The sequence below is a fragment of the Auxenochlorella protothecoides genome (genome assembly GCF_000733215.1).
Source record: "Auxenochlorella protothecoides strain 0710 unplaced genomic scaffold scaffold18, whole genome shotgun sequence".
Classification (NCBI taxonomy): domain Eukaryota; kingdom Viridiplantae; phylum Chlorophyta; class Trebouxiophyceae; order Chlorellales; family Chlorellaceae; genus Auxenochlorella; species Auxenochlorella protothecoides.
Window position 1 is genome coordinate 889 of NW_011934213.1, and position 24,704 is coordinate 25,592.

General features: G+C 65.5%; 8 protein-coding genes across 8 annotated transcripts; 4 read left to right on the forward strand and 4 right to left on the reverse strand.

The window, feature by feature from the left end:
• Positions 1-990: 990 nt before the first annotated feature.
• On the forward strand, positions 991-5,061 carry F751_1673 (Beta-1,3-galactosyltransferase 6; the record flags this gene model as incomplete). Its single annotated transcript, XM_011399380.1, has 6 exons — positions 991-1,091; positions 1,420-1,539; positions 1,775-2,020; positions 2,290-2,398; positions 2,990-3,669; positions 3,939-5,061. 6 exons carry the CDS (start codon positions 991-993, stop codon positions 5,059-5,061), a joined length of 2,379 nt encoding a protein of 792 aa, XP_011397682.1.
• A 210-nt stretch (positions 5,062-5,271) lies between these two features.
• Positions 5,272-9,027, reverse strand: F751_1674 (Eukaryotic translation initiation factor 3 subunit C; the record flags this gene model as incomplete). The annotated part of the gene is made up of 8 exons (XM_011399381.1): positions 5,272-5,397; positions 5,726-6,111; positions 6,262-6,991; positions 7,085-7,285; positions 7,427-7,791; positions 8,035-8,456; positions 8,762-8,931; positions 9,025-9,027. 8 exons carry the CDS (start codon positions 9,025-9,027, stop codon positions 5,272-5,274), a joined length of 2,403 nt encoding a protein of 800 aa, XP_011397683.1.
• A 272-nt stretch (positions 9,028-9,299) lies between these two features.
• F751_1675 (F-box/WD-40 repeat-containing protein) lies at positions 9,300-11,533 on the forward strand (the record flags this gene model as incomplete). Its single annotated transcript, XM_011399382.1, has 4 exons — positions 9,300-9,636; positions 9,812-10,076; positions 10,182-10,480; positions 10,707-11,533. The coding sequence occupies 4 exons, from the start codon at positions 9,300-9,302 to the stop codon at positions 11,531-11,533; spliced, it is 1,728 nt and encodes a 575-aa protein (XP_011397684.1).
• Positions 11,534-11,830: 297 nt separating this feature from the next.
• Positions 11,831-17,114, reverse strand: F751_1676 (Potassium channel AKT1; the record flags this gene model as incomplete). Its single annotated transcript, XM_011399383.1, has 17 exons — positions 11,831-12,190; positions 12,294-12,395; positions 12,649-12,758; positions 13,342-13,447; positions 13,723-13,841; positions 13,985-14,057; positions 14,248-14,353; positions 14,503-14,583; positions 14,809-14,896; positions 15,093-15,151; positions 15,336-15,463; positions 15,556-15,656; positions 15,891-16,037; positions 16,251-16,441; positions 16,617-16,746; positions 16,846-16,926; positions 17,009-17,114. The coding sequence occupies 17 exons, from the start codon at positions 17,112-17,114 to the stop codon at positions 11,831-11,833; spliced, it is 2,088 nt and encodes a 695-aa protein (XP_011397685.1).
• Positions 17,115-17,849: 735 nt separating this feature from the next.
• On the forward strand, positions 17,850-19,112 carry F751_1677 (Proline-tRNA ligase; the record flags this gene model as incomplete). Its single annotated transcript, XM_011399384.1, has 3 exons — positions 17,850-17,939; positions 18,171-18,328; positions 18,617-19,112. The coding sequence occupies 3 exons, from the start codon at positions 17,850-17,852 to the stop codon at positions 19,110-19,112; spliced, it is 744 nt and encodes a 247-aa protein (XP_011397686.1).
• Positions 19,113-19,366: 254 nt separating this feature from the next.
• Positions 19,367-21,151, reverse strand: F751_1678 (hypothetical protein; the record flags this gene model as incomplete). The annotated part of the gene is made up of 5 exons (XM_011399385.1): positions 19,367-19,660; positions 19,811-19,928; positions 20,128-20,186; positions 20,565-20,743; positions 21,019-21,151. 5 exons carry the CDS (start codon positions 21,149-21,151, stop codon positions 19,367-19,369), a joined length of 783 nt encoding a protein of 260 aa, XP_011397687.1.
• Positions 20,146-20,346, forward strand: F751_1679 (hypothetical protein; the record flags this gene model as incomplete). Its single annotated transcript, XM_011399386.1, has 1 exon — positions 20,146-20,346. One exon carries the CDS (start codon positions 20,146-20,148, stop codon positions 20,344-20,346), a length of 201 nt encoding a protein of 66 aa, XP_011397688.1.
• Positions 21,152-21,498: 347 nt separating the features above from the next.
• On the reverse strand, positions 21,499-22,169 carry F751_1680 (hypothetical protein; the record flags this gene model as incomplete). The annotated part of the gene is made up of 3 exons (XM_011399387.1): positions 21,499-21,661; positions 21,880-21,973; positions 22,127-22,169. The coding sequence occupies 3 exons, from the start codon at positions 22,167-22,169 to the stop codon at positions 21,499-21,501; spliced, it is 300 nt and encodes a 99-aa protein (XP_011397689.1).
• Positions 22,170-24,704: the final 2,535 nt, after the last annotated feature.

Consider the following 24,704-nt stretch of genomic DNA (forward strand, 5'->3'; position numbering starts at 1 on the left):
CCGGGGTTCTTCACGCGCTGCTGATCGGCAGGGGCTGCAATGTCACCCTCCCGCAATGCACCGCCGGCTTCCACTACCCAACTGAGAACCTCGACTGCGTTGACGGCGAGGGCCCACCTGCTGGGAAGGATTCCCTCGTGCCATTCAAGCGCTCCCCTTCTGGGTCGGCGTTGTGTCCGAACCAGCAGGCGAGTGGAGCTGCCCCATGGACGCCAACGGATAGTCCACTCCTTTCCCACTCCTTATACAAACTATAACTAGATGTTGTCACGAATACAGTGAGCGGCATGACGTACCCACTGCGACGGTCAAGGACCCGAAGTGATCTCCCCTACCTCGGCCGCCGCTTCGGTCGTTGGAGGGCGGAAGAGCGGTACACATGTGCCATCCTAATGGCATGCTCCTTGCTACTGGCTGCGAGCAGTCTCTGGTGGATTGGGCTGGGGGGCTGGGCCCCGACGTCCAGCCAGGGCCACTGCCCTACCCCCCAGAACAGACTCCTCACCGCACAGGCCACACTCGACACCTTGGCAGAGCTCAAGTATGACTTGACAGCCTTGCACGAGCGGCGAGTCGATCTCCTCTCTTCACCAGAAATTGCTGCAGGCGCTGGTTGCAATTCATCAACATTTCTCTACATAGGTGGGCACCGGCGTTGGATTGATATTCTTGTCCTCGTGTCTCAAACCCCTGTCTAGGGAAAGGTCCTGGCTGGCTGGAGCTACAGGCGTCTGCGATGCTGGTTGGCTGCTCCGGGCCAGGGGTTGATCTCGTTGCATTGACTCCTGTCGCACTCCCAGTCACCGCACGAAGATCCCCATCAAAGATCACGCATGCGGTGGGGAAACCCAAACATGGTATCGATCGCGCCCGTCCGCACTCCGATCCCATCACAAACCCGCAGGCATCTTCTCCAACCCTGAGGCGAGGCACCGCCGCACTGCACAGCGACGGTCATGGATCTCGGCATCGGCGCATGTCCCCGGGCTGATGGTCCGATTTTTAATCCCCGGCCCCGGCCCAGATGCAACCTTGGCACAGGAGGCTGACACCCACGGCGACGTGGTGATAGTCCCACCAGCCTCAGACGGGTGAGTGCATGGGGTTGGCTGGGGCTGTCTGGGGATGCCATGGATGGATTGGTGGGACTCCCACGCCACGTGCATTGTTCCCGGGCTCCATCCCAGCGCAGACACGGGCTCCTCTGATACTGCCTGGACCTGGCAAATTCCAAGGGGGGTGGATGCCGGCATGCCATGCCCACCAACTGCAAGCATCTGTAGCTCTGGCCTGATCATGTACAGTCCCCGCAGCATCAGGGCCCACCCAGGGCATCTCACGCACAGCCACGCATGCACGGCATGGTCCCGCACACTCACCTGCTCCGGCCTCCTCTGCCTGCAGAACACCCCCATTCAGGACACACGCACTGCTGGCCGAGGCCACCACGGCACATCGCGCCACATTTGTCATGAAGGCGGAGGACTCGACCTGGGTCGACCCTGTTGGGATCATGCAGGAACTGCTCTCCCTCTGCATGTGAGGGGGCCGGACATGGAAGGGTTCCAGGAGGAAACTGCGCTTGGTTGAATTTGCGTGCACTACAGAAGGAACACCGGCCAGACGTTGGGCAGCTGGCTGGGGGTGACCACCCTCGTCCCTGGCTCTGCCTGCCCTCTGCTACCCCGTGACCAACCCCTGCCCCACCGTGGCCCCCACACCTGCACGCATGCCCAGCAATGCGCTGTTTGACCCCAGTCCCACCTCCGCACAGGTCGCCTGGCTGCGAGCATGAGCGGCTGTACCTGGGGCGGGAGCAGCGTCCCACCGCCTCCCTGCAGGAGAGGGTTGATGTGACGGGGCAGCCACCGCGGCGACGGGGCAGGGTGGACGCCGTCTACGCCGCCCACACCTCCCTTTCTTCCTACATGCCCTACATGCTGGGCGGGGGCTACGTCCTGTCCCGCGACCTGGCGCAGCTGGTCCTGGAGGTCAACACCCATGCCAGCGCTGCTCCTGGGTGAGCTGTTGTTTGAACGGGTGTGCAATGGTGGTGGCACATGGCTATGGGGTCAGAACCTGAGCCCTCCCGCGGTGCCCGCTGCGAGATGGGGCTCGGAGGGGCAGTCCCCTGCATGATGGCGCCACAGCGGTGCTCCACGGACGAGACTGCGGGAGGGGACTCCCTCTGGCCCTCTGCCTGCTCGATCACTGTCGCGCGCCGTCTCACACCGCGCGCCGCCTGCCAGGTCACACATGACCGATGCCTTGCGCTCTCCTCCCCATCAGGTTCCTCAAGCTCCTGCCCAGCGAGGACGTTTCCATCGGCGTGTGGCTGATGAGCGTGGACCTGCGCCGCGTCGACCAGCCCCGCATGCTGGAGTCGGCGGGCCCCGACGTCGATTGCTGCTTTGCGAGCGGCAATGCGGCGGCGGAGGCCCCTGAAGAATTCGTCGAGGAAGGCGGCCAGGCCTCTGGAGTAGATGCTGCAGCGCATGCGACGACCTCCCCGGCGCCGGGCGCCGCCCTGCCGTTGGGCGCGGAGCCCTGGCCCTGGGACGGGCCCCTGCCCAGCCCCACGGTGGACGTGTGCGCGGTTAGGCCGCTGGCGGCGCACCCGGTGCTGGCGCCGCGCGGCATGGCCGCGCTCTCCGCGGCGACCAGGCGCTGCCGCATGGAGGCCGCGCTCCTGCGCCGCGCGGCGCTGCTGGCGGGGTCGGTGGCGCGGGCGCGCGCGGCGCACGAGGCGGCGCCCGCCGCCCACCCCGGCGTCGCGCGCGTCTCCGGCGGCGGGGTCGACGCCGCGGGCCCGACAGTGCTGGGTGCGCCGGGGTCGCGGCCCTGGTGCCCCGACGGCTCCTGCCTGCTGGCGCTGCGAGCCGGGCCGCGAGGTGACGGCGCCCCGGCGGTGGGCGTCCTGCAGCGGCCCGCTGGGACGGCGCGGGACGGCGCCGGCGGCGCGGCGCCCGACGCCGGCTGGGCGTGGCAGCATCTGGACACCCTGCACCGCGGGGTGCCGGCGGCCAGCGTGCTGCTGGGCTGGGTCGGGGGCTCGGCGCGGCTGCTCGTCTTCGCCGATGCCTGCGCTGGAACGGCCAGGGGTGGGGCCGGAGGGGAGCGCAGCGGGCACGCGACGACGGATGGCGCGGCGGGCGCGGACGACGATGCCGCCGGCGGTGCCGCGCCGCTGCTGGCCATGTGCGCGATACTGTACGACCGGCGCCAGCTGGCGCGCAGCCACAGCCTGCCGGGCTTGCCGCTGGCGCTGTCGGCCTGCGGCACGCTGCTCGCGCTCGCCGCCCCGCACCCCCTCGAAGGTGGCCTGTGGCTGGCGCGCGCTGCCGGGCGCCGCAGCGTGCAGTTCGCCAGCCCTGCGTCCCTGGCCGCCGCCGCGGGAGCAGCGATGGGCTTGGACGGCGCCGACCGCGCCTGCGCAGGGCCGATGAGGCCGCGAGAGGTGCGGTTTGCGCCGGGCGCGGCGTCGCTGGCGTTCCTGGCGGACGCCGGCGGCTGCGACAGCGGCCCCGAGGCCGCCACGGCCTTTGTTGCGCGGGTGCCCCGGGCGTGGCGGGACGCTGGGGCAGGGGCGGTGTGGGGCTCGCCGCCGACCCGCCAGCTGGTAGCTCTGCGCTTGCCCGAGCCTCCCCTGGCCCTGGCCTACCGTGCAGAGTGAGCGGGGTGCTTATCAGGGCGGCGGTGGGGCAAGGGTCTATCTGAGAAAGGTTGAGTGTCAGCCTGTGGGGATGGGCTGCCTTTGATCTACTTACCATCCCAGGATGCACTTTGTGCTGGCACGGCACAGTTGGGTCCAGCTGCAAGACCACCGATTCTAGTGAGAGCATGGCAGCAATGCCCACCATGTATGCTCCAGCTCAACACCTATGCCTGGCGTGCATGTGACTGAGCAGGCCTCCCTCAACCAAAAATCCCCGCCCCAGGAATCTGCTGATCGTGTGGACAGCAACAGGCGCCTGGCAGGTGAGGCTGCCGGCCAACTTCGCCGACGGCCTGCCCCCGACCCGTAGGCTGGCGGGGTCAGAGGCCGCAGCGGCTGGCGCGAGCCCGGCCTCCTGTGCCATGTCCCCAGACCCGACCACAGACCGGCTCCTCCTGGCCAGCACCGACGCTGAGACCAGGGATGTGGCACAGGAGCGGCGACGCTACGCGACGCTGGACCTGGGCACAGGCCGCCTGCGCCTCGTCGGCGAGTACTCGGCCGGCGTGGGCCTCAGCGGGGGACCCCTGGACAGGGAGGGCAGCCCAGCCCCTTCGACCACGCAGCCCCCTGCCCCCGCCGCCTTCTGGAGCCCCGACGGGCGCAGCGCCGCCTTCGCTTCGCCGCACTCGGGCGGGGGCTGGCAGGTGTACGTCGCCTCGGGGGTCGGGCGGGGCGACGATCCCGGCGACGGCGACGCCGCCGGCACCGTGGCGGGCGTGACCTCGCATCCCACCCCCCTGCCCCCGCGCTCGGTGTTCGTGGAGGTGGGGGCCGGGGCCGGGGCTGGCGTGCGCGCCTTCCGCGCCGCGCGTGGCGCCGAGGGCTGGCAGGTGCACGCCTGGGAGGCGGCACCCGCCGCGCTGCGCGTGCTGCGCGACGGCCTGCCGCTGGGCGTGCAGACCCATGGTGCGGCGGCCTGGGTGCGGGACGGCGAGGTTGCGCTGAACCCACTGCCCGCCGCGCAGGGGCCGTCACCCGGCTGGCTGGCGGGCGCGTGGCTCGCCGCCTGGGGTGCGCCGCCCCACCCCGCCTCGCTGTTCGGGCGCGAGGCGCCCGGCGCGCCGCGCGAGTCCGTGCCGGCCCTCGATTTTGGCGCCTGGCTGCTGCGCACGCTGCGCCCCGGCGACCGCCTCTGGCTGCGCCTGGACGTGGCGGGCGCGGAGCTGGAGCTGCTGGCGCAGCTGCTGCAGGACGGCAGCCTGGCGCGGGCGGGGCGGGTGTCGGTGGCCTGGGGCGACGGCGTGCGGCCCCTCAGCGGCCAGCTGGCCGCCACCTGGCGCAGCGTGTTCGACCTGCTGGGCGTGGCCTGGTCGGACCCCGGCTCACCCGCCCTGGAGCCCTGAGGGGATTGTCGGCCGTGGACGTACATGAACCCTGCATGTGTGTGTGCGCTGGTGCGCCTGCACGACTCGACACTGTCCTTGTGGCAGCCCCCCCCCCCTTTGTATAAGTACACCATTCTCCTTCTGTTCCTCCCCTGACGTATCGGCGCCAAGCTGAAAAACCACAACTTCCTGTCCCACGCTTCAACCTCCAGCATCGCCGTTCCGGTTTCAGGGGGCAGTGTCGCAGCAGGACAGGGGTATAGAGCAGGGGGAGAGGGGGGAGGGAGGGGCTGAGCGTCGGCCGCGCACCGCGTGCCGCGGGGCACGCTCGCGCAGACACAAACCGGGGCTGCCCTAGTTGCGCAGGCCGCCGCCGCCCCGCCCGCCGTACCAGTTGCCCAGCTGCTTGAAGTTGGAGTCGTCGCGCTGCTGGGGCCGCGCGGGCCGCCCCCGGCCGTACACGCCGCCGCCGAACCCGGGCTCGGCCAGGAAGTTGGCGCGGTAGCTGCCGCCCGCGCCTCGGCCGCGGCCGCCGCGCCCGCCGCGGCCGCCCCGCCCGCCGTCGCCTCCCAGGCCGCCGTGGCGCCCGCCGCGCCCGCGCCGGTTGTACCCCCCGGCCGTCGCCGGCGCCGCCGCGGCCGCGGCCGCCGCCCTCGCCGTCCTCCTCATCGGCATGGAGCACCCCGGTGCGAAGCGCCAGCGCGCGCTCATTCAGGTCCACCAGCAGCGCGGCACGGTCCGCGAAGCCCGCGGCCAGCGCGGCCAGGCGGCTGGGCTCCGCGGCGCGGACCACCACCGTGCCGGTGGGCTGGTCGTGCGCGCCGGCCAGCGCCTCGTCGGCCAGCAGGCGGGAGACCACGGCGTGCACGCGCCGCTCCGGCAGGTCGAACATCTCGCACAGCGCGGCGACAGAGAGGGAGGAGTAGTAGCGCGCGTAGGTGAGCAGGTAGGTGCGCAGGCCCTCCACCTTGAATCGGTCGCGCAGGGCGTCCAGCACCGCCTCGCGCTGCGGCATCAGCGCCCAGCATGCCAGCGAGGACACGTAGCCGTATGCCTTGCGCCAGTCGCCTGAGGGGGCATCGTGTTGCGTGTAGGGGTTTGGTGTGCACTACCCTCCCCGACGCACCTCCTCATCCGGAATGCACCCCCTCCTCCCACAACCCCCCCCTCCCACACCTCCACCCACCAACCAGACACAGGACCACCAAAACCTCGTACCTGTGCTGAGGGCGCGCACGGCGGCGATGATGTGGTCGCGCACGTTCTCCGGCGGCCCCACAAAGGTCTGGCGCTCGTAGTTGTCCAGCAGGCGGCGCAGGGGCTTGGACAGCGGGCGGCGCCGCTCGCCGCCGGCCAGCGTGGCGTTGCCGCTCGCGGCCGCGTGGGGCACCTCCAGCAGCAGGGCCGAAGTCAGGTACACGCTCTCCAGCAGCTCCAGGTTGATGTGGAGGTGGAAGGGCACCTGGCGCCGGCGCTCGATGGCCTCCTGCTCGGGGCTGCGCTCCGCGTAGCGGTGCGCCTGGATGCCCTGGGCCAGCAGCTCCTTCACCCGCCCGGTGCCGTACAGGTCAGCCAGGCAGGCGTGGGCGTCCGGCACCAGGCCCGCGCGGAAGGCGGCCAGGCCCAGCTGCGCGATCGCGCGGTTGTGCAGCACCTGCAGCCGGTTCTCCAGAGCGCCCGTCTGGTCCTGGATGCGGGAGCTGAGCAGCAGGTCGCGCGCGCCGTGGTAGTCGTCGTGCACGGCGCGCCAGTACACCGAGGCCAGCAGCGCCTGGCCCTTCTGGTTGTCGGTGCCATGCGCGTAGACGGTGCGCACCAGGGCCTCCAGCGACGCGGCCGCGTCGGCGGGCAGCGCGAAGCCCGGGGGCAGGCGCACCACCGGCGGCGGAGGGCCGGCGGCGGACCCGTCGCGGGGCTCGAACCCCTCCGCCGCCCCGCCCTCCTCCTCCTCGACGGCGGGCCCGGGCGCGGCCACATCGCCGCCCGCCGCGGCGGCCGCCGCGGCCTGCAGCTCTGCCAGCTTGCGCATGGCCGCGTACACCGGCGCCGTCTTGTGGTACAGGTGGTCGATGCGGCGCAAGGACACGGTGGCCAGGGCGCCAAAAGCCCCCGTTGCCTCGCAGCGCTGCGCCACGGCCGCCGCCAGGGCCAGGAGCACCGTCTCGTCGCGCAGCCTGTCCATGTACTCGTGCGCGTGGGGGTCCAGCCCCTTCAGGCTCCCGTTCCACTCGTCGTCCAGGCGCTCCAGGAAGGCCGCCAGGTTGCCCCAGACACGGGCGGGGGTGCCGGGGGCGGGCTCGCCTGCCGCCGCCGCGCCCGCCGCGCCCGCTGCAGCCCCGCCTTCAAACCCCCCAGCCTCGTCGTCCTCGGGCGGCGAGTCCACCAGCTCCAGCTCGGGGTGCGCCTCCAGCAGGGCCAGGATGTCAAAGAGCGTGGCCGCGCAGCGCGCCCAGTTCCCGGGCGTCATGGCCGCCTGGGTGGGGCGATTCATGTCGAATACCACCGTCAGGCTGGCCACCAGCACCTGCAGGCGCTGGGCCGGGCCGCGCGCCAGCCCCGCCAGGTGCGCCAGCATCTCCACCTGCTCCTGGCGGTCCAGGCGCGTGGACTTGCCCCGCGCTAGCGCGATCTCGCGCAGCTTCTTGGACACCACCTCGTACGTGATCTCCTTGGGGTCCATGGTCAGCACGCGGTCCTTGGGCCGCGCCACCACGCCAGTGCGCGCCAGCCGGAACTTTCCGTCGTCGTCTGACTCGGCGCCGCGCGCCGCCGCGCCGTCGTCATCTGAGTCGGCTGTATTTGGGTTGGAGGGGGTTAAGGGAGGGGGGGGGGGCATGGAAGGGGGTAAAGAATGGGGCCGGGCAGGGCCTACCACGAGCCGCTCACGGTGATATGACCGCGTGTGCTACACCCCCATGGAATCATAACCACCCCACGCCCCAAACAAAGAAGGGCAGAATAAAAGGACTCCAAACTCACAGTCTGGCTCACTCGGCGGAGCCTCGCTCTCCGGCTCGCTGTCAGAGACGGGGTTCTCGCGGAAGGCCGCGATCTGTTCCGCGTACCCCGCGTTGTGGCGCCGCAGCTGCTGCTTCATCCGGCTCAGCGCGCGGGTGTTGGTGGGCGACAGCTTGGGCTTCTCCGCCAGCGTCTTGGCCAGGAAGTCCTCCAGCTCCACCAGCAGGCGGATGTAGACGCGGGGCACGCCCAGCGCGCCCGTGGCCTTCATCGTCTTCTCCAGCTGCTTGTTCAGCTTGTCGAACAACGTCTGGATCACCGACCAGTCGTTGATGTTCATCTTGTTGCGGATGTCGTTGCACGTGTTCTGCAGCTCCTCCACCGCCTTGGTCTTGGCGCTCTTCACCACGCGCCGCTCGTCCTCCGACTCCGAGTCTGACGAGCCCATGAGGAAGCTGTGTGTGTGTGTGTGAGATGGGGGCTGGGCATCGGGAGGGGAAATGGGCTTAGGGGTCCCGTAGTATGGGGCAGGCATGAACTCAGTCGAGCTCCGCCCGCAGCATGCGGACTCCTCGCATTCATCTGGACACTGAACGACTTCCAGAGGCCAGGGACGCGCTGCGCACAAAGGGCATCCCATATACATGCAATCACGACCTGGGTCACACTCAGAAGTGCACACCCCATCCCCTGCCCATGCCCGCGCCCTCGGTCCTCCGGCAATCCTTGAAATTGCAAATTGACCCACCAAACCCCGCACCGGCTGGCGCCGCCCTTCTTGGGCTTGCTGGAGTCATCGGAGGATCCGGAGGAGGAGGAGGAGTCGCTGGACTCTCCCTCCGACGAGCTCTCCTCCTCGCTGCTAGTGGTCTCCTCCTCCTCACTCGATTCCTCCTCGCTGTCAGAGCCTTTGCCCCAGAACTTGGACGCCTGCGAGGAGACATGCGAGGGCACAGCCACTGAGGATGGGAGACCGGTGCCGTCGCCCTGATCCCCACCACCAAGCCCTTCAAGCGACCGCACCATGGTGGCCTTTCTTCTCCTGTCCTGCTTCCCAAGTGGGATGATTGTGAAAGGTTGCGCCCTGGCGCCAGGACCGGGTCATGGACCCTCCAGCGTACCTATCGGGCGGCGAGTGTTAAATGACGGTACCTTGCAGTATCACCCTCTCCATCTGATCAGTCGAGAGTCCTTGTACAGGCAAGAGGCTCGTCACCGTGGGACTCCTTTGAGCCACAGGAAGAACAATTGCAGTTTTCATAACATCATGCGGCCCACCTGATCGTCCAGCAGGGGCTATGGTGCTCGTGGAGGGAGCATGTGCTGTCCGGCACATCCCCTCCGACACCCTGCTCCATATCCTGGAGCTGCTCAGCTCCAGGGAGGCGTGCACGGCCGCCCTGGTCTGTAGACGATGGCACAGGGTGGTCTCTTCCCTCTCCTGGGCCTCCCGCTATGCCGAGCTGTGGCACACCCAGGACCCCCGGGTGTCTCCCACCTGGCAGCTGGCATTCTCAGCCCGCATGGCCCAGGCCCGGTCCCTAGACCTGCGCTGCACCCGGACCAGCATGCATGGTCACTCCAAGGACATCAAGTGCGTCGCAGTGTTGGCCTCCAGCCAGCTGGTGTACACGGGTGCGTGGGTGGGTGGGTTTGTGTTTGCGGGGTGGGGCCAGGTTTGGGTGGCGGGTCTGGGTGGCAGGTCTGGGTGGCGGTTCTGGGTGGCACGCCCAACCTGCTCCCGTTTTTTGCCTCGTACAATGTCACACCCCTCTCCCCCCCCCCAACTTCTGTGCACCAATTGCGCCAGGCTCTTACGATGGGACGCTCATCTGCTGGGACCTGGTGACGGGCACGAGGGTGGGGCCGCCGCTGCGTCATGGCGGCACCGTCCGTGCCGTGAGCCTGGACGAGGGCTGGCTGGTGAGCGGCTGCAGCGACGGGTGCGTCAGCGCCTGGACGCAGGCCGGTGCGGGGTGCGCCACCCACTACAATTTGGAGCAGCCTCCTCTGGCCCTGGCGAGGCACGGCGGACCCGTGTCTAGTCTGCAGCTTTCGCTGGACTTTGTCTACAGGTCGGTGGTCCAGTTGGGCAGAGGGTAGGGCAGAATCGCTGTCCGATCACCCCAGAAACTTGCCACCGAGTGGCCACTCTTCACCCCATGTCACAATAATCGCAGTGGTTCCTGGGATGGCTCGGTGCTGGAGGTCAACCGGACGTCGCAGACGGTGTGCCGCTCCTTCTACCTCGGCGACTGGATCGTGGGGATCGCGCTCATGTCCGGGCGCCTGCTGGTGGCCGCGGGAAACCGTGTCGTCTCCGCCCGCCTCCATGCCGAGCCTGTGCTGCATGGGGGGCCTGCCCGTGAGTCAGAGGAGGCAAGTGAGCGGGAGGAGGAGGAGTATGCCATGACCAGCACCGTCACCGCCATCCTTGGCTGCAGCCCGAGCACAGGGTCGTGGGCCATCATTGGCGACGGTGGGTCTGGGCTGGGTGTTGCAAAGGAGGAGAATTCTGGAAGGGAGCCAGGGCGTGTGTGAATGAGTACATGGCATCCAGTGTTGACTGGCTTTGCAGGAATGCACACGGTGCCCCCTGAGTGAGCAGGTCACGGTGTGTGTGAGTGCCAAGCCCCCACCAAATCCCCATGTGCCTCATGCAACCCTGGCATCACGCTCTTCCCCCCTCAAGTATAACATCACAGAGTCTGGCAGGCTACTGGCTCTGAACGTGGCAGCTCCCCCGGCCGCCGGCAGCAACCCACGGGTCCTGGTCCAGGCGCTGCCGGGCGCGGCGCGCGACGCGCCCATCACCTCCCTGTCCTGGCAGTTCCCCTGGCTGCTGGCCACCTCCCGCTGCGGTGCTTTCCTGCTGGAGACCTGCGAGGCCCTGGGCGCCGGGGAACGCAGCCCTCATGCCCCCACCCCGCCCACCGCCGCCTCTGTCCGCACGCTGACCTCCCAGCCCTGCCGCTGCGCGGCGCTCGGCGGGGCCTGGGTGGTGGCCGCCGACGGCGCGCGTGGTGCAGTGTGGGACCACGCGACCGCGGCCGCGGCGGCCGCCGCGCGCTCGCGATCGAGGGCGCTGAAACGCAGCTTGCGCGACGCGAGGCGCGAGCGGGCGGCGGGGGCGAGAGGCGAGCGCCTGGCCGCTGCGCGCAGGGCGGCGGCGGAGGGTGCGTCGGGGCCTCCATGTGCCGACGAGCGGGGAATGGGAGCGGCTGCAGAACAGGCCGTTCCCTGTGTCTGTGCCAGCGCCGAGGCGATGCCCAGCTCGCCGACGTCCGAAGGAGTACAAGGGGTGGCGCAAGCACGACCCCTTCCCTGCACAGATGGCACAGGAGGCGAGGCGGGCGGGGAGGAGGCGGGCGGGGAGGAGGCGGGCGGCGTTCGGCGGCCCCACGCCTTCAGGCTGGCTCCGCCCTGCGGCCCCCACCCGCGCCCTGGCAGCTGCCGCGCCCAGGCGGCGGCGAGGACGGGGGCAACCCGGCGTGCCCTGCTCCAGGAGGCGGCCCTCCACCGGGACGACTGAACCGCTTGTGAGGCTGCATCGCACCACTGGTGTCTGTCCTGCACTCCCTCCATTGAAACCACATCGACACCTTTGGCAGGTTCCTGGGTCGAAACAACAGCCGACGCAAATACGCGGAGCCCATGCACCACACACACACACCCCTCTCCACTTGTGCCTCTTCCTCAGCGACACCTCCTCAAGCTTCCAGAATCCCGTGTCACATGGGCTCCCAGGCCAGTGCGCACTGGAGCCGCCACAACATCATGTGCGTGGGCAAGCAGCCAGGCTCGGTCCGCAGGAGTTTGTCTGGGGCGCTCACACGGCGTACCTCCCGCTCCCGCCGGGCATGTTGCCGAAGCCAGACCTCCGCAGCTGGGCGGCCTTGTCCTCGGTGTAGCCTGGGTGTGCAAAGCTCAGCCGCGCCAGGTGTGGCTCGCCCTGCATGATGAGCTGTGCGGCGGGCGGCAAGGGGGGAGCAGCCTCCGTGGAGCCGGGGGCAGGCAGTGCACCGCCCGCGTCCCCATGTGGCGGAGCATCCGGCGCCTCCTCGTCCTCAGCCTTCTGAAGCTGCTGGTCGGTGTCCTGGATCTGCTCCTCTCCATCCGACGGCACCCCAGGCTCATCAGGGTCCTTCTGCACATCCTCCTCCTCCCAGGCAGCTGCATCACGCTCCGCCTGCGATGGGGAGTGGGGCCAGGGGGTGGCAGCCGGAGACCAATGCGCCTGTGAGGGCCAGGCAGGGTGGACGGCAGGGACATCGTTCAGCACGCCCACTCACCTTGGCGAGCAGCCTGCAGAGCTCCGCCCGGATCTTGTACAGCCGCCCCAGGCTCGAGGCGGCGTGCCTACCCTGTAATCGGCTTGCCAGCATGTCCTGGTACTGCAAGGGCATAGTGCGAGGGTGGCAAGTGTGTCGAGGCGAGGCGATGGGCTCTCTGTAGGGTGTAAGGTAAAGACCTCCATCTAATACAGTGATCAAATTTCGACTCCACGAGTGCACTCCTTGTGTGACCAAACCTGACTTAATCAATGCTGTGTGGGAATGCAGGGCAGGCGTGCATCCCAACAGCCAAACCCTGGGGGCGGGCGCACACCACGAGCGCCACCCACCCGTACCATCCCATGCAGCCTACCTGGATGTAGGCTTTGCAGAGATGCACGAGAACCCTGGGATCGCTGCGTATGATGTCCTGGAGGTCCAGGGACTTGAACTCCCAGAGGATGCAGTTTGAGCATGCCCGAACTGCGGGAGGGGGGTGGGGCGAGGGTGCCGATCGCCTTGCCGGACCTCAAGTGCGCAGAAGGCAAATACGCTTGAATCACCAACGACATACATCTGTGGCCTGCTCACAGGGGAGGCTTATTTCCTCATGTGACTCATACTCATGCAGAAGGCTGCAGGCTGGTCCCAAGCCTCATACACACAATCACATTTGCCGCCCCCCCCCCCCCCTACTCTCCCTGCTTGCAGACTCACTGGTTTGCTGTCGTTCCCTACAAAGCTTGATGTAAGGCGAGAATATGGCGCCCTGCCCCAATATGGCTGGGCCGACAAAGCTGCGCGAGAACTTCTTCCCTCGGTATGCGTCTGCCTGGCCTGCGCTTTGTTGCAAGGGGGTGACGAGTGGTTTACCAGGGGTTTGTAGCAGCACAGCCAACGCCTCGTCCCCCTGCATGGAACACAGCATGCTTCAAGATGCGGTCAGAACTGCACACTGGGCGGCATGCTGCAGGCTCTCACTTCTGAGCTCGGTGAACTCCTTATTCAAAGTGTTCAGTGCAGGCTGGATTCGACCCCCGGCGCCTGATCCCTTGCAAACCCCCACCTTCTTGCAGGATGAAGAAGGATTCCCCCTCTGACATCTCCGCATACAGGTCATGGCCGGCCACGAGTCGCCGGGGCACTGCAGAACAGAGCAGCCCCCCCAGCACCTGCAGCGGACGAGGTCAGGGCTGGAGGTGGAACTGGGGGTTGAGGTTCACCCAGATGGTGCCACGGAGGGTGGTGATGGTGACATGCAATCACCCTTGCAGGACATTGGACCCTGCTCATGGACCAGATATGACATAGGCCCAGCCCCAGCCATTCCACAGCCTTCTGTGAGACATGCTGCATGCGTCAAGGCACTGCGCAAGGTATCGCGGCCATGCCCGGTCCTTCTCAATCGATTTGCACCGCACACTCCAGTCGACACCCATGGACCCACCTCTGAGCTCAGCCCACTGAAGAGGTGGCTGGACTGCAGAGTGTGGCCCGACATCTTGCTCACGATCTCCCCGCGCAGCAGGACAGGGAGGGAGTAGAAGTAGGCGGCGTCGTCAAACCCTGGCAAAGGGGAGGGCGGGGTGTGCTGGGGATGGGAGTGCAAGGATGGGAGTGGTGGGCATGTGGAGTGAGCTACAATAACGCTTGTGGGGGCTGAGGCGGGTGGCACGCAGGGCAGATCCAACGCCTGCATTGCCCCCCACCTGCGTGCGGTGCCCAGATGTCGATGAAGTAGCGCCGGATCTTGTTCATCACGTCTGGACCCAGATGCCGCTCCTGATCGGGTGGGTGGCAAGGGATCCACATGAAGAGCTAGCCAACGTGTGGCTCCGATGGGGGATCGCAGCAGGGAGTGCAGGCAGGACATGGGGCCGGCATCTGGCCTGCATGCCAGCTTTTGGTCCCTTCATCTGCCCAGCTGCCAGTACCTAGGCAGAAGGTCCAATGTGGCCCCCTCCCCGCCCACCTTGCCCCACGCTTCCACTCCCTGCAGCTGCTGTCGTATCTGCTGGCCCCGCCAGGCCGACAGGGAGGACACGGTGAGCAGGTCGCCAATGACGCTCACGATGAAGCTGCGCATTCCGGGGGTTGGAGGATCAGGCGCTGGGCAGGCGGTGCATGTTTCATCAGTCAACCATCAGGCATGCCAAGCCAGCCCTGGCAGGCAATTCCCCAGTCGGTGGGAGGGACCCCGCACACCATGCAATGCAGGCCCGCTCACCCAAATACGAGGATGGCGAGGAGCATGGCGACAGAGCTGATCAGGGCCTCCGCCACCGTCACAGCCACCACGTCCCCGTAGCTGGGAGGGGAACAGGTGGACGTGCTGGGCTGGCAGGCCGGTCAGCGACCTCCTGTGACACTGCTGCCACATGTCGGAATTCACTGGACGACCCGAGGTATTCTCAATGAACCCAGCCATGCGTGCGGGGAGGCGAGCCCGGTGCCATGAGGAAGGCCGATCATCGCCACGTGCTCCTTCAAGCACCTTCCCTTGCTCCCTCGATCCACCGCAGCCCGCCCTCACCCGACAGTGGTCAGTGTCTGGGAGGCCCAGTAGATGGCCACCACCCACTGCGCCCAGCCGTTGGCGTCCACGACGTTGAAAGTGAAGGCTGCATTCCCAGCGGGAAAGGGTAGTCGTGTGCAGTTGCAATTCCATGATGTGAACATGTGGTGAAGGGAGCCGCACACCGTAGCCAAAGACCCAGGGCATGCACGTTCATACAGCCCAGCGCAGGGCGACACGCGAGCAATCAGGGGACCAAAGCAGACGGACCACCCTCCACCCAGCTCAGTACACTGGCTCACAGGCGTAGGCCATCCAGGAGTTTTGCTCGCCCTCTATCTCCGCGACAAAGAGCAGGATACTGAGATGGGGACAGGCTGTGATTCAGCATCATATCGAGGAAGTGTTTGTCTGCAGGCCCTGTGCGCGCGGCGTGCAGAACACCTGCCTGCCAGGCCCCTGCCAAGGAGCAGAGTGTTCCACTGATGCCTGGGCCCCCTACTACCCGACCCTCCTTAAGATTCTTAAGCAACCCATCGCCTCACCAGCCTAGCAGGTTGACGATGATGAAGACAGCCATGAGCAAGTATGTCAGGTACAGCGCGGGCGCTGAAATGTACTTCATCAGGAGCCGGGAGAAGGGGTTCTTGTACAGGTCTGCACCAAACACTACCTGTGCAGGGATGGGGTTGAGCGAAGATGAGCTCAGCATGCATGCCATCTCATGTTATGCAATTCGTGCTTTCCTCCCTGAACCGGCCGCACCTTGAGCAGGCGCACCACACGCACGAGGCGCAGCAGGCGCAGCGCGTAGATGGCCTTCAGCCCTGGGGCGTTGGCGGAGGGCGAGGCGGCGATGATCACCTCTGGGATGATTGGCAGGGCTGCGAAGGGTGGTTGGGGGGATTGTCCGGGCTGGCAGGCAGGTGGCGTGGAGGAAACCTCTAAGATCGACAGGAACTCCAGCGCACCACAGAATGGAGGATCTGAGCTCTCAGCAGAGACTCTCAGTGCAGTTCGGAGAGTCCCGGGCAAGCCATCATCAACGCAGTTGGTCAAAGATACCATCAAGCACGCAGGTCCCTCCATTCGCGACTCACTTGCGACCAGATCCACCAGGAAACCGCCATGTAGGACATAGTAGGAGGCGACGTGCCTCCCATCCATAATCAGCATGTGCTTCAGGTCCCACTGCACCACAAATGCCGAACTGAAATTCAGCAGCATGTCCGCCACGTAGATGGCGGCTGCAGGGTGTGGGGGTGTGGGTGCCGTTCAAAAACCCAGCCAACATGACGATGGTGTAAAGATAACCGGCGCCATCACTATGCAAGCCGGCCTGACAGCTCGAGCCCCGGCAGACCCAGGAACAGTAGAAAGAGACAGGAGCCGCTAATGTAAGGTCCACCGCGCCCCCGCCCCCCCTTTCCCCCTCCCACCCATCCCTTTGTCCCACTCACAGCCGACCATATCCATGTAGGTGATCCAGGTGAATGAGCCAGAGCCCTCCACCTTGTCAAAAGCCACAGATACGGGAACCAGGAAGGCGGTGTAGGTGAGGTCGATCAGCGTCATGAAGAGCTCCCAGCCACGAAAGAAAGCATCGTCGGGGTCAATCAGGGGCAGTCCGAATATGGACCGACCCTTGAACCTACAGGGGAGGAGGGGGAAGGGAGCCTGGGGTGGGTTTGGGTGCAGCGGCAGGCGCAGCTGGCACAGCACCACCGCTGGCTGTGTCGGCCTCTTTGCAGGTTGCTGCATTGCTCTGCACAGCCACCCAACGCCAAGGACCCACACAGTCTGCGGAACAAGAAGCAGACCCGCACCGAGCAGGGGTGCCGGTCGACTGCCTGCCCTTTGAGAAGGGCGGTAGGTAAGAGGAGCATGTGATTAGCGAGAGGAAGGTTCGAGCGACGTAGGGGGTCCCCTCGTTCCCGCCCAATGGTGCGTGCTCGTCTGCAGAGGGAGAAAGGGGTTTGTCTGACTCGTTCTGGAGGATGCCTGCTCCTGCAGCCATTAGGCGTAGAGGCATGGCGAGGGCTTCTCCCCACTCACCTGTGTAGTAGTGCCATGTGGCCGCATCCCCCTTGAGGGTGCGGGACACGGAACCCCACCGCAGGCCATCAAAGTTTGGCACTGCAGGGATAGCATGGAGTGGGTTTGACTGACGTGCATTGGAATCAAGTTGTTCAAGCACAACTAAGCCCTGGGTGCGTACCCTCATAGAAGGCCAAGTAGTCGTGCTCTGGCCCTGCCACCGACTCGTCCCGGTGGACTATGCTCTTGCCGCCCAGCAGACTCTTGCTCTGGGATTTGCGCGACATTCACCTTATTTGTGGCATGGTGGCTTGATAAGCATGTTCAAAACCGATGAGCTTGAATCATGTTCTTGCCAGTCCATATGCACTCGGTCCCGGCATCTAGCACTTCGTAACACAGCAGGGTCGCAGCACACGACTGCCCCGAGAATCCGCACCCTTGGTGTCTCTTTACTGCTCTTTGCTCTCTATGAGCGTGCATTTTAACCCTGCTAGCTACAGTTTCTCGTTAAACTTCGTCCTGTTGGGCAAAAGAGGAAGTAGGGATCCGCGGTGAAGAAATTGGGTTAGACACTCTGGTGACGGCCACTCTGCGCTCGACGTAGACGAGTACTCCCATGGCAGGCAAGGGCGCACCAAAGGGATACATAATTCACTGCTTAATAATGGTCTTCGGAGGTTGAGCATGCATGCAGAGGTATAGACCTGATGATGGGCCCTTCATTGCACCATGCAGATGCTCAGCCTCGGGTGGTCCCCTCTTCCACCGGCAAGAAGAGGTGAGCGACCCTTGAGGGAAGCTTGCATCGCGTCGCATGCAGAGCAAGCCAAATGTGTCTTCTCCATGACATTTCCAGCCTTCAGCCGCTCGCACACCCCTGAGCCCGCCTGGAGGTGAGCGCCTTGCTCATTGTTGGACCTGACACCCAATGCAGGCGGCGGGGTGCACCCAATGTGGACCTTTCGACCCTGCCCCCCGAGGAGATTGCCCGGCGAGCGCGCCAACGGGAGCTGCGGCTGATGGCCCTCAAGCTCCAGTCTGAGGGCAAGGTGTACAACCCACAGCGCGCCAAGCTCAAAAAATCGCACAAGCCGCGCCGGGCTGTGCAGGTGATTTTGTATGTTGGGAGAGAGTGTGGGGTAATGGGGAGTGAAGGGGCCTGCGCACTTTGTGAGTGGCACAACATAGGCCCAAGCAGGATCCTGGGCTTGGCATTCTCCCACAGAGACTGTGGCGCCAATGTGGCTGTCGCCTTTACCAGCATGGAAAGAGTCCGCTGACAGTCTTAAGAAGCAACCCACTCATCTACCTCCCACGTTCTTGTTCCCTCTCCCATGCAGGTCATCATCATCCCCGTGTTTTGGAAGCAAAAGCATGCGGAGCAGGACTCCATCTTCCAGTTGGCTGACAGGATACAGGCGGATCTCAGGGCCGCGGGCATCCGCTGCGACTGTGACACCACCAACGAGCTGACGCCAGGCCAGAAGTACCGCAACTGGTGAGTCTATGGGGGTTGAGTGGTTGCTGAAGATTGTTAGAGAGTGCAGTGCCCCTGCGGGAATAGCATCCTGCAGCATCGCATTACGGCTGGTGCTGCTGAGGGTGGAGCGAGGCGGGTGGGCTGCGGCTCAAGTCCTCGACATCAACACCCAGCCAGGCTCAGGCCTGCAGCTCGGTGGTCAGCACTTTGAATCCCAGTGGCGTGCCTTGTCTGCATAATTGCACTCGCTCCGCGGCCTGCCATGTCCCGCGAGCCTGAGCCCTTCTTGCACCCCGTGCGGTCCAGGGAGGAGAAAGGGGTGAGGGTGCGACTGGAGATTGGTCCTAGGGAGGCGACAGCAAAAAACGCGGTGCTGGCGCTGACATCAGCGCCGGGCGAAGTGGCACAGCGCACCACACTGGCGGCCGGCCCGAAGCTGGTGGCGGCCGTGGTGGAGAAGCTGAAGGCGCTGGGCCAGGAGGTGGAAGCGTGCCCGGTGACGGGCCCCAACGTGTCTGGGCCCGCCCATCTTGCTGCCGCCCCCGTCGAGGCAGGGGCCTCCGGCAAGGCACAGCCCTCCTCAGGGGCGGCGGTAAAGCCTGCCGCGGCCGCAGCCTCGGGCACAGGAAAGAAAGCAGCACCACCGGCTGCCGCAGCACCTGTGCATGCCAGCGGCGACCAGCTGGATGACGACTGGGTGGCAGACGGGGAGGCGGGGCCCGGCGGCGAGGCCGCTGCACCCGCCCCGACCTCGACCGGCAAGAAGCAGAAGAAGAAAGGGAGCAGGGTGGTCCGCTTCTGAGACCTAGATGCTTGGCTGCCACTTTCTTTCTGAATTCAAGAATGACGGCTGACTATCTGGGGGCATTACAGAACATAGCCTTGCCGGTTGTGCCATGCCGCTGAAGGAGTGGCTGGCATCAACAACCTCCGAGCAAGACCCGAGCTCGCGTGACCAGGCATGCCGGGCGCATACAGCCTCGGCTAGAAAGTGCAACACCCCTCCGACCCCAGCGGCGCCCAGCGCCCCCAGCCCGACTGCGCACCAGCCCCTCCTCACGCCCGGCCCATCAGCGCCCTCTCCCGCGCCAGCTCCGCCTCCAGCCGGACCGGGGTGGCCAGCGCCGCCAGCTGGCGCGTGCCCCCGGTGAAGATGCTGACCAGGAGCAGTAACTGGAGGCAGCCAGCAGGCGCGCCGACCAGGGCCGCCACCGCGGCGTCCACCCAGGCGGTAGACAGCCAGGCCGCGGCAAGGAAACCGGCGTTGAGCAGGCGTAGCTGCTGGCGGGTGCGAGACAGCACCGCCGCAGTCGCGGTCCCTGGGCTGATCCCCGTCACGCCGGCTTCGCCCTGTGGATTCAGGTTGCGGTGGAATGTTGGGGCTGGGGATGAGGGCATGGGTAGGGTGCGGAGACAGCGTTCCACTGACAAGGTTGACCTGGGGAGATGCACGGGCAGCGCTGGAGGTGGAGAGGGGGTGGCGCCAACCACCCTTCTCACCATAGCCAAGTAGGACGCCAGCTGCGGGGAGGTGTCGCCGATATTGGGCGCCTCCACCAGGAAGATCAATGCGGCATAGGCCCAGGGGGAGTTGAACAGGGTGCTCAGGCCCAGGAGGCTGTGAGGAAAGGGTAATCAAGGCTGGAGGATGGGCAGGGGCAATGTAGAGGGGGTTGGGATCCTCATATGTCCCTCGCCCAAAGCCAGAGCTAGACCCTTCGTCTCTCGCCAGGCTGTTGGGCCCAGCCCATGACCTCCAGCTGCCTCATCACCCTCGGCACGCGCCACCTTTGCCACCCCCACCCTGGGCCACTTACTTGAGGGGCACCTGGAACATGGACACCCAGAAGTTGACAAAGAGGAGCGTGCGGGTGCCCTGCGGGCACAGCGCGATGGGAAGAAAGCGTGGCGTTCCGCCGCCGCCACCGCCACGCCCCCCGCTTCGTCCCCGGCGCCGCCCCGCGCCCTGCCCAAGGCCTGAACAATGGGCATGGAAGCCAGCCGCGCAGCAAAGCCCCCCTGTGGATGCAGGGTAGGGGACGTCAGCGATGGTGATGGGCCTTGCTGATCACAGGCCCGGCTGGGTGAATCGGGTGGTCTGGGGCCAGCCCGGCCCAGAACACCACTGCGTTTGCCCAGGTGCACAGCAGATGCAGCAGCTGGACTCGACAGCAGTGCTGGATCTTCGAAGCATCCTGTTTTGTATCTCAAGGCCCTACGACGCAAATCGGCATGACCACCCCAGGCCCCTCACCAGGGCACTGCCGCCCCGCGCGCGGTGGTAGGCCAGCGGCAGCCGGAGCTCGAGCCCCTGGACGTACACCACGCCCGCCACGGTGGCAAAGCACAGGCCCAGGGCTGCCAGCAGGCGCAGGGGCGGCGGCGGGGAGGCCCGGAGCTGCCCAGCCACGTCCCACAGGAACCTGGAATAGCCTGCGACGTGCAAGACGGGATGCGGAGGCGTGTGGCTTCCGGCCCGGAAGGCGCAGCTCGTGCTGGGCCACAGGAGGGCGGGCAAAGGGTGGGCGCTGGAGCCGGGGTGTGCGCTGCGTGCCGAGGCAGGTGCACCGCTGGCCGGACTTGGGGTCCAGAATGGGTTGTCACCAAGCATGTCCCTCATGCAGCATGTGCTGGCAGAGCACACCGCTTCCGCGTCCAGTGATGCCAAGCCCCTTCGTGCAGGTCTCTACAGAAACCCCTTCCCCCACCAAACGGATACTCCCTGACGCCCCGCCCACCCAAGGCAGTGCCCGTGGCGATGAATACGCCCAGCCCGTCGCCCAGCCCCTTCTCCTCGATGGTGCTGCACAGGAGGCGGCACACGGCCGACCCCGCCATCATCGTCGCCGTGCTGAGCGCAAGCCAGCGCCAGTCGAAGGGCCGGCCCGGGGCGGCCGCCAGTGCAAAGGCCCGAGACTGCGCGGCGGCCTGCGCATTGAGCAGGGAGTGAGAGTGCTGACCGCAAGCCCAGCATGGCCAGCCCTGCAGCATGGTCTAGTCACGCTCGTGGTGGGACAGACCATGTGAGACCAGGCGTCCTGCAGGACACCCCGGCCCCTGCCTGCATTCCCATCCCTCCCTGACCCTCTCATCAGCCTGAGACACTGTATGAGCAGGACGCCAGCATCCAGAGCCTCGAAGAATCAAGGCCGGGGAAGTGAATCGGTGAGCCCTCATCCCCCAAAGTCCTAGTGCACCTGCAGGAACGCCGAGATGAAGAACAGGGTGGTGGTGTAGCTCTGGACCACATGCTCCTGGCCCTGCTGGTGGAGCATGGCAAAGTGCTGTTTCACCGGGGTCAGGAGCTGGAGCGCCCCCATTACCAGGTGGGCGTTCATGAGCGGACCGACGCTGCATGGTGGGGGCGAGTGGAAAGGGTTGAAGTGGGGATGGGAGGGTAGGGGACTTCAAGGCGACGGCCCACGCAGGGCACGCATGCCGGCCAGTGGCCCTTCCTAGCCGCCCACCACCACCGTCGAGGCTGAGGCCATACCCAACCCTGCACGGGCGGCCCTTAGCTCACACATCCACCCAAGCATGCTGCACCCTCGGGCCCGAATGCACCACACCTCAGGATGAAGATGTTGGCCGGCGTGTCGCTTCCCAGCAGAGCAGCAAACCGCTCGGCCATGCCGGTGCCATCTAAGACCAGGGTCTGCGTGCCTATGGTTTCAGACCAGGGGATAAAAGAGGGGGTTGCTGGTGTGGCGGCTGGGCAACCCCACAGGAGGGGCATTGGCTGACGGCATGCAGGGCATACCAAGCATTCTCTGCGAGGCCTGCCCGGCCCTCAAATAACACCCACCGCGCACACACCTGGAATGGGGATGTGGTTGCCCAGGCGATAGACGACAACCATGGCCAGGAGGGTGGCCAGCCTGGTGTAGAACTCGGGGCTGCCCAAAACCAACGACACACGGGAAAGGGCCTTGAGGAGGCCGGACAGGAGGGGCTGGGCGCTGCGGCCAGGCTGGGTGGAGCCCCAGTCAGCAGAGGCTGACAGGGCATGGGCAGTGGGAATGTGGAGCGGCCGCCCGGGTGGCAATTCTTGGCGAGGCGGCAAGGTGCTCGGTTGCAGAGCTGGGCACAGTGACGGGCGCCAGGAGGCGTGTGAGGAATGAAACACCAGCCGCCCAGGTCTCTGGACGGATACTGCAGGTCTCGAGTTCGCCCCATAATTCCATGACATGCTTTTCATGGCTGGTGCAATGATAGATCGGGAGTCACATGACGGTCTGCGCACCGGGCACCCGCCCAGTCTGCTTGGGCCTGAGAGCACACGACTGCCCAATCAGGTGCCTTTCAAGGACACGGAAGTCATGGATCGTGTTGCGTATGGTCCAGGAAGCCCGCGCATTCTCTCTTAGATGGTGCCGAGATGCAGGCATGGATGAGCAGCACGGCCCCGACTTGCGCGCGCGATGTGTGCCTTCCCGAAGAGCATCCCGGGACATGCATGCAAGAGGTGCGATCTGATGTACTCGGACCCCAGATCCAGCAGCATGTCCTCGTAGTGCATTTTTATCCGGGGGCAGCATGCGGTGTATCTTGAGCGCTGCGAGGCTCGTGGCTTCGAGGTATTCCGCCGTCGTGTCTCACTCCCCAACCTTCTTACATGCACCACGAGGCGAGGGTGGTGTGGTTGCAGCGGCCACAAGCCACGCACTGCGAGCATCATCGTACTCGACATCATCTCCCGCCGATCTTGACATCCTGGGTCAGGACGCAGGACTCGTGCGCATCGACAGGTGCCCGGGGGGAGTTGAGGTTGACAGGAGCTGTAGGGTGGAAACCTAGATTTCTCATGCCCATGTTCCTCTAGCCTGGACAAATTAACCTCTATGCCGTCGCTCCTGTAGCTGTACATCTGCCGGATTCGTGATAGGGGAGTCTCTCATCCCGGGGGCCCTCCTGGCATACCGCGGTCTGCTAACCGGCTGGCGAGTGGACAGCTTGGAGAGCATCAGCGAAGCCAGCCTGAGCATTGTGGACCTACTAAAGCCGGTACCAGGTGGGTGGCAAGGACCCCGAATTGCATCCAGTGAAGCATGGGGCAGGACGCCGGGGCCACCTGGTCGCCCGCAGCCTCCAGACAGCAACGTTTCCAGTCGTCTTCCGCTTCAACCCGCAGACCTCTTGGTCCTGGGGACAGGGTCCCAGACCCTGCGCCTTCCCCCCGCCCTTGCCAGAATTGCGCGAGCCAAGCATCTGTCCGTGGAGGTGGCATCCACGGTGTGTTTGGGAGGGTGGGGAGGTCGAGGCATGCCTTGTGCACAGCGCGCACATTATCTCTGAGAGGAATGCTCTGGTAACACGCCGTGCAGGTGAATGCGGTGGCAACCTTCAACATCTTGAATCAGGAGGGCAGGAAGGTTGTGGGGGCATTCCTGCCTTTGGCAAGCCCAGCGCCAGAGGTGCCAACAGAAGCACACCCTGGCCCCCCTTAGAGTGAAGAGGAGGGAGGTCTGTCGAACTACAACCGCGGGGATGAAAGCCCTGTATGACCGGAGGTGAAACGAGTATGGGCAGTGACTGGGACATCTTCCTCGGGAGCTCCCATCCTGCATTCATGCATCTTCGATCCTTTCATTGTAGACCAGTACTGCTCCCCTCCATCGATTGCGGTAGCTTGGAAGAAGAACGTTCCTCGAGGAGCTTGGCACACCTTGCCGGCGCCCATCGCAGTGGATCTTTCACTTGATTCTTGACTCTTGTTTAAGTTGCACGTCAGCTGTATTGGCTGTCGGAGTGAAAGTCGCTCAAGGGGGCCTGGCTCCAACATGTGAGATGGGAGCAGCGCTGACTGGGCAGAGGGCCGCTGCTGTCTGTTTTGCGGTTTGCTTTAGGACTCCCGCCCCTTCCGATAGGTGTCTGACTGGTCACAAAGTGGACTACAAACCTGACAAGATTGCCACCAGCGCTCACAGCTCACTCCTTGATGTTGGATGCGGCCGACGGGATGGTGTGCACCGCCTCATGCTCCAGTGACACCCCATCTTACTTCAATTTTCTCCTTTCCTTCTGTCAATGCCCGTCTGCCAGGAATGTGGCACAGTGGCTGCAGAACGATTCTTCTGCACGAATCTCCACAATCGCCCCACTGCAGACCTGATTGTGTACTCAAGGAGTTCGAGTCCAGGTGCCAAGCAGATGGACCAACACCAAGCAACCACCCATTCAAGGCACTCTGATCAGCCGCTACACTGATTGTCAAAAAGCACCCGCGGTGACCAGACTGCACGGCTCTGTTGGGAGGGAAGATGGCACACTCCTGGGTGGCGCGTGCGCACAGCCCGTCTGACAACCCTGGCCCCCCTTAGAGTGAAGAGGAGGGAGGTCTGTCGAACTACAACCGCGGGGATGAAAGCCCTGTATGACCGGAGGTGAAACGAGT